The 6,480-nt window shown below is 32.9% G+C and overlaps 1 protein-coding gene across 2 annotated transcripts; it reads right to left on the bottom strand.

Annotated features, from left to right (window-relative positions):
- Positions 1-582: 582 nt before the first annotated feature.
- Positions 583-6,003, bottom strand: LOC132719050 (uncharacterized). Of its 2 annotated transcripts, none has more exons than XM_060702787.1 (3): positions 5,264-6,003; positions 3,785-3,921; positions 583-2,600 (listed from the first exon to the last, which is right to left on the bottom strand). In XM_060702787.1, the coding sequence occupies exons 1-3, from the start codon at positions 5,330-5,332 to the stop codon at positions 893-895; spliced, it is 1,914 nt and encodes a 637-aa protein (XP_060558770.1). In that variant the 5' UTR covers positions 5,333-6,003; the 3' UTR covers positions 583-892. The 2 variants fall into 2 exon arrangements, with proteins under 2 accessions (XP_060558770.1, XP_060558771.1); XM_060702788.1 differs by lacking the exon at positions 3,785-3,921 and having other exon boundaries at positions 5,264-5,410; positions 5,873-6,003.
- Positions 6,004-6,480: the final 477 nt, after the last annotated feature.

The following is a 6,480-nucleotide window of genomic DNA, read 5'->3' as shown; positions in this document are numbered from 1 at the left end:
TCCATGAAACAGGTGTTTACACGTTGTTATAGCAATTGGAGGACACACGAAATATAAGAACTGGTTAACATACAGATTTGTTTTGTTATTTTCTCTTTTTTCTTCTTAATGAATTGTTAATAAAATTCTTAGTAGTAAGTATGATATGTTCAATTTTGTACGGTCCAAAGTTGAACAGAACCCTTTCACAAATAACCAATTTAGAAGTGCCTCTGAGTTTAGTACAATGTATGTGTTCGTCATATTCAATATGTACATGTTAAGATTTATCAATATTGTATGTTCCAAAAAGCATTATTTTTAAAGCTATTACCGAATTTAACATTTTATGTAAATAAAGGGAGGTAATTAGAAATTTATTTTCTGTAAAGTCTAAGTCAAATTTTACAATAAAAAATGTATGCATATATTTTAATTATTACATATAATATGCACAAATATTTGCAGTACATATTTTACATATTCTTCGATGTTTGAAAATTGTTTTATATGCATAATTATATACAAATATAAGATTTCACTTGTGGCATGAAAATTACTATATTTCACTTGTGGCTACCGCCACTCATGAAATATTGCATTTGGTGAATTATATCACAACTGGGGCATCACTAAAAAAATAATTGGTTTGCATTTGCGCGACCCACCTTTTTAACAGTGAGTCGGTTGGCCGGGATTTTGTTCTTCTTATATCTTAGTGAAGATTTAAACAAGCATATGGTTATGTTTTGATAAAAAAATTTAGTCCAACTTTTTTTTAAGTGGACCAATTGCATTGAGTCAGTCGAGCAACTGCAAACTAACTATTTTTTTAGTTATGGCACTGGAAACTATTTGATTATAATGTCTACCATAAAAGGTTTTGTTTTCCATATACAGTCATGTAGAGATTTTAAGAGGACACATTATTATTATTATCTAGCAAAATTTGTGTTTTGGCAACTGATAGAAAATGGTCCAAAAAGAAATCTTTCAATTTCCTAACCATATCTAAAAAAAACATTTCATCATAGAGTATTCTGTGCACTCCGAGGCCTTTGTTGGTGTAAACAATAAAGTCACAATAACTGGCTCCACAAATTCCTAGCTGGCCTTGAACTTGGGCAAAGTAGTCATGCTCTATTTTTAAGGAAAACAGGCCGTCCTTCAATGTGCAAAAGAATCCAGGATCACAACAAGCGTCTTTTGGGGTCACACTCTTCTTTGAATAAGCACATTTTACCTCCAACAGTCCAAAACCTACATCATTGTTATATACCAGTCTGTCAGGGGATGCAGCCAACCATGGTAATGCAGTATTCACGACAACACCAGATTTGTATACTGCTGTTCTCATGTTGCTTTTTGTCATATAGTTGAGGTACTTCTTTACCGCAACCTCCTCGTTGTGAATTCCATACAGAACTGCAGGAACATGTGACAGATTCTTTGGTGTAAACAAATAATCTTTGATGAATGTGTCTTTGTCCTTCTTTCTTGAAAGTATACGCCCAAACTTACTTGCTGTTAACCGATATTTTCTTGCTTGAAACCATGCTTCTGATTGTGCTTGTTCTTTTGTATCCTTCTCAAGCTGTATGGCATCTTGTTCTGTAATTTCTAAATTCAGGTCTCTCAATATGGTATTCTCAACACTATCTGGGAAATGTCTTCTAATCCAAGGGAAATTTTGTGCCTTTTCATCATTAACAATTGTTTCTGGATTACTTTCAAGGTTTAAAGTTACAACAAAGTCTCCTTCTGTTTTACTAAGCTGATAAGATAGCACAGAGCCAACTGGGGTGCTTAATTCCAATCTGGTGTCTACCATCGGGGTTTTCTCAAAGCTGGTTACTTGGCACAGTCCTATCAAAGGATTAATCTCTTTCAGTTTATCCACTGCTCCTTTCACATTCAGTTCATTCCTAGCTTCTTTCAACCGCGTGTCTTGAAGAAGGGGTCTTATACCACAAAAGTTATTTCCAAATTTGGGCTTTACCACAGTTGCAGCCATAACAGGTTCGGCCCGGACTCCTTCTGTTCTAGCTTTGGTCCATTGTGAAGGCCTTTCAGTGCAGGTTTTCAATTTACTAAATTCTGTTAATTTTATCTTCACTGAGTGGTCAATGGTGTAGAGCAGGGCAAACACATGATTGCAAAACCCACTAGCACCTGCAACACAAGAACATTTCCCACACTTCACATGGCCCTTGGAATCTAATGTCACTCTACTGTCATGGGGTTGTTCATTTTTCTTCATAGATTTGAAACACTTACATTTTACAATAATGTTATTTGAGTTTGTACTAGTAGAGACATCATGAACATATCCATCAAAAAATAAAGTGTATCCTCGATTAATGGGTTTTTCAACAATGTCTTTTGTCTTCTTTCCTGACAGTTTTGAGTAGTCCAAAATGTTCACATAGTTAAATGTCTCTGGCAGGCACTTTGCATCTTTCGTCCAATTTACAGTCTCAGTTTCAGTTTCTTTGGAGTTTTGTTGTCTTGTTTTTGTTTGGCAGTTTGGGCAGGCAGATTTCTTTTTCTCAAGATACGGCTGTCCAGGATAAGGATCAGTGATGTCAAAAACAGCACCTGTTTCTACGCACTTCTTCACCCTAAAAATAAACAAAGTCATATTTCAGATAGGGATCACAATATATAATGAACTTAATTTATAGTAACGTAATATATCATATGATATAGCAAATATCGGTCACCTTTTAACTTTACAAATATCATATCCATAATTTTACAGATACCGAGCCCTAGTATGAATCATCAAAGACAAAATAAAATTTTTAAAATTAACATTCAAATCAACAATTCATTTCATTAACTTTTAGATCTAGGTACATGTATATCATGTCATCCCTGACTTTAGCATAAGTAACTTTAAACTAAATATATCAAAAAGACTTGTGCATAAAAATAAAGCATTTAAAAATAAAACAAGGCCATCCTTAAAAAAATGTTTGTTTGCAGTAACCCGACCCAGAATTTTCAAGGTGGGTAGGTAGGTCGATTTTTTTTTTTTTTTTTTTTTTTTTTTTTGAACTGTACTCCCAAATAAACATGGAATTTCAAAATGCTGGACAATATATGCTTTGATAATCTGGTAACCATTAATAAATTGATAAATGAATTCTAATTAAATAATAACTACATTTTATTATTTTATTTCTTCTATTAACCTTTAAAAGAACAAAAACAAAGCACAAGGCATAATTTTCTGATTCAAAAAAAAAATTTTTTTATCCAGACCATGAAAAAAAATTTTGAGTAGGGGCAAATTTTGTGAGTCGGTCGCGTTACTGCAAACAAACATTTTTTTAAGGATGGCCCAAGCAAAACTGCACCAGCCCAGTGCAGCCTGTACAGATCTAGATCTACAAATAAATGAGCCGCGTCATGACAAAACCAACATAATGGGTTTGCGACCAGCATGAATCCAGACCAGCCTGCGCATCCGCGCAGTCTGATCAGGATCCATGCTGTTAGCTATCAGTTTCTCTACTTGTTATAGGGTCTGTAAGCGAACAGCATGGATCCTGATCAGACTGCGCGGACGCGCAGGCTGGTCTGGATCCATGCTGGTTGCAAACGCACTATGTTGGTTTTGTCATGACGCGGCTCAAATGTCCTTCAGCTTTGATTTACATCCATACAGCTTCACAGTACAAGTAATATTCTATACAGACTGTAGTGTAAAACATATTCCTACATAATTATACATGAATATGTTTACACATTAATATACACATGTAGTTAGTTAAAAATTGTAAGCAACTACTTCACAAACCTGACACAAAGTTCAGCCTTGTTCTCTTTAGATTTGACTTTTTGACCTCGGCACTTTAACCACACCCTCAGGTCTGTCACTCTGCATTTCTCTGGTACAGTGCTTAATGTTGCTCCTGGTATGTCCTTTTCTGTCAGCTGTTAAAATAAAATTGATAAATAACAACCTACAATTACAAGTATAAAGTAATTGTCTATGTAAAAGGTGAGAAAATCATATACATGAATATTGTACTGCAATTAAGTTTGACCTTAATCTTTTCTTCTGATTTTCCCCTTTTTATATCCTTTTATGAAACATACTTTGTAATAACTTTGAAGTATCAAGAAGTTATAAATAATATATGCATGCTATTTGTACATAAAACTTCCAACGAAATGGTATTGTCAATAGAAATTTATGTTTTCCATGTAAATACCGCTATTTAATGTCACAATACACATTCATTAATGATGATCAGAGCTGCATTACTGGTACTGGTACTGTATTATGTACAGCAGCGATTTTGCAAGTACTGCTACTGAATTACTCTTACAAAATTTTCATACTACTGGTACTGGTACTGCATTACTGTCATAAAAAGTGGTACTGCTACTGCATTACTAGACAGTACTTTTGGATTTGATAAAAAAAAGCATCAATTTTTCTCATAAAATAAAGCTGTAAATTACATTATTTTACTTTTGTGAAAAAGTAAGTTATCAAATCTATAGATAATTTGCGGCAATATTCCTTCAAATGTTAACGTAGTATTCATCATAAAAAAGCACCAAAGACTTTAAGTAAAAATGAAATTGAGATAAACAGACTCAATAACTCTTTACCCTAAAATATCCTTATTCAAATCTTTTGTTACTTTGTATTTACTAGTAAAAGAGCAAAATAATCACTAATTTATTGCTTCTATTCTAAATAATCCTACTTCAAGTGATATCGTTTGCACTATAAAAAGTTGTTATTTACTTTGGTGTAAATTGAACAGAGGTGTGAATGTGTGAAAGGCAACAAAACACTGTTGTGTTTTAAATGAAAGATGATTGCATTGTATTACAGTTGACTGTTTACTAAACAATAATTAAGATGACATAAATATATGTTGTAAATAGTGTTGGTAAAAAAGTATGTTAAAACTATAAAGTTGTAAAAATGTTATGATTTTTGATATTAATGTAAATTATGATTTTATTTCTTTGTTGAATAATATTTGCAATAATTTGTAACGTTTGACACTGTGTATTTATTCCAACTGTGATGAACATATAAAAGTAATGGTTCTGATACTTAATTACTTCACCAAAAAAAGTACTGGTACTGCTGTACCGAGCTAAAATCTAGTACTGGTACTGGTAATGGTACTGCATAATTTGCCAAGTACTGGTACTGGTACTTAAGTACTACACCGTTAGTACTGATGCAGCTCTGATGATGATTTGTCAATTCATTTATCTGGAAATCATTATAAAGTTTGAGGTATCATACCTTTGAACAACTACATTTTTGTAGGACTCTGTTTGTATCCACATCTGCCAGGACACTTGCCATTGTCATGAATATTTATGTAGTCAGTATTGACGTTTGGCAATACAAAGTTAAAATACACAGAAAGCTTTCACATCCTGATATCAGCTGTAAAATAGAAAAAAAAGTATTTTTACTCTTAAATATTTTTTAAGCTCATCATGCATATCATGTTGGATTCATTTAGCAAATGCAACATTTTTCTTAAGTAAATTACTGATAGGTTTCTTATCATTTGTATTGTTTTTTTTAATTAGCTGTGGTAAAACAACCCGCTAAGCAAATATAAAAAACAACAGATCTGTCTGAATTAAACAATACAGTACATTGAATGAACATTGTTAATGATGTATTAAGCTGTAATTAAAAGAATACACACAGCAATTGTACGTAATACTCGTAATGATTTTTATCCGAATTTATTGCGTATCCGAAACGAGGGTCAGTAAAAAAGAAAACTGTTATTTTCGCCTACGAATCCTTGCAAAAACGACAAAAACACCGTTACTGGGTTGTTTGAAGTTAAATCAATGATAAAGTTTTTAAAATGTAAGAAAAAAATAATGTTACCTTGTTTAAAATTGAATAATTTAACGTTTTTCTGTTTTGAATTAGTTTTGGTATCAAGTCCTCACTCTACGTCACTTCCGGTAAGCGAAGATAACTCCGAATAGCTCACGATCGCTTATTTGGAAGAGTGTATAACATAGTTAAATGTTAGCCTTTACTACCTAATTTTAGATTCAAAATTCCGTGTTACGGATAGTACCTGACTTTTGAAAAAGTGGTTCAGAATATTCGTTTGGACTTCTATAATTTCTTTTTAAGAAAATGGCGGGTGACATACACGGGGTCTGTACTCAAGGGCGAAGAAACTTTACTATTAACGTATGAACGACAACGGACGACGTTTAAAAAAAGATATGCTTCTTTATAACTGACTCATGAATGAATTTTTATTTATTTCATTTTAAGCTTCAACTTCTTGATCTTCTTTAAATAGCTACTCCCAGCATGTTTCAAGCAAGTTAAATGTTCCATAACATTTGAAGTATTAAAAAAGTCATTTTAGGAAACCTAACCCTACCTCCAGGGAGTTACTGTTCAATTAGTCAGAAACAGGTGGTTCTTCTTTTACGTGAGTATCGTTTGCGTGATTGTGTACACAGTGGTGTATC

Source organism: Ruditapes philippinarum, unplaced genomic scaffold, assembly GCF_026571515.1.
Source record: "Ruditapes philippinarum isolate M1 unplaced genomic scaffold, ASM2657151v2 ctg7299_1_1_1_1, whole genome shotgun sequence".
NCBI lineage: Eukaryota > Metazoa > Mollusca > Bivalvia > Venerida > Veneridae > Ruditapes > Ruditapes philippinarum.
Note: the sequence above shows the minus strand (reverse complement) of the source record. Positions and strands in the feature narration are given on the sequence as shown.

Coding starts and splice junctions, on each gene's coding strand:
- LOC132719050 (XM_060702787.1), bottom strand. CDS start 5,332: ATGACAATGGCAAGTGTCCTGGCAGATGTGGATACAAACAGAGTCCTA. Junction 3,922..5,263: donor AAAAATGTAGTTGTTCAAAG/GTATGATACCTC, acceptor TTATTTTAACAG/CTGACAGAAAAGGACATACC. Junction 2,601..3,784: donor AAGGCTGAACTTTGTGTCAG/GTTTGTGAAGTA, acceptor GTTTATTTTTAG/GGTGAAGAAGTGCGTAGAAA.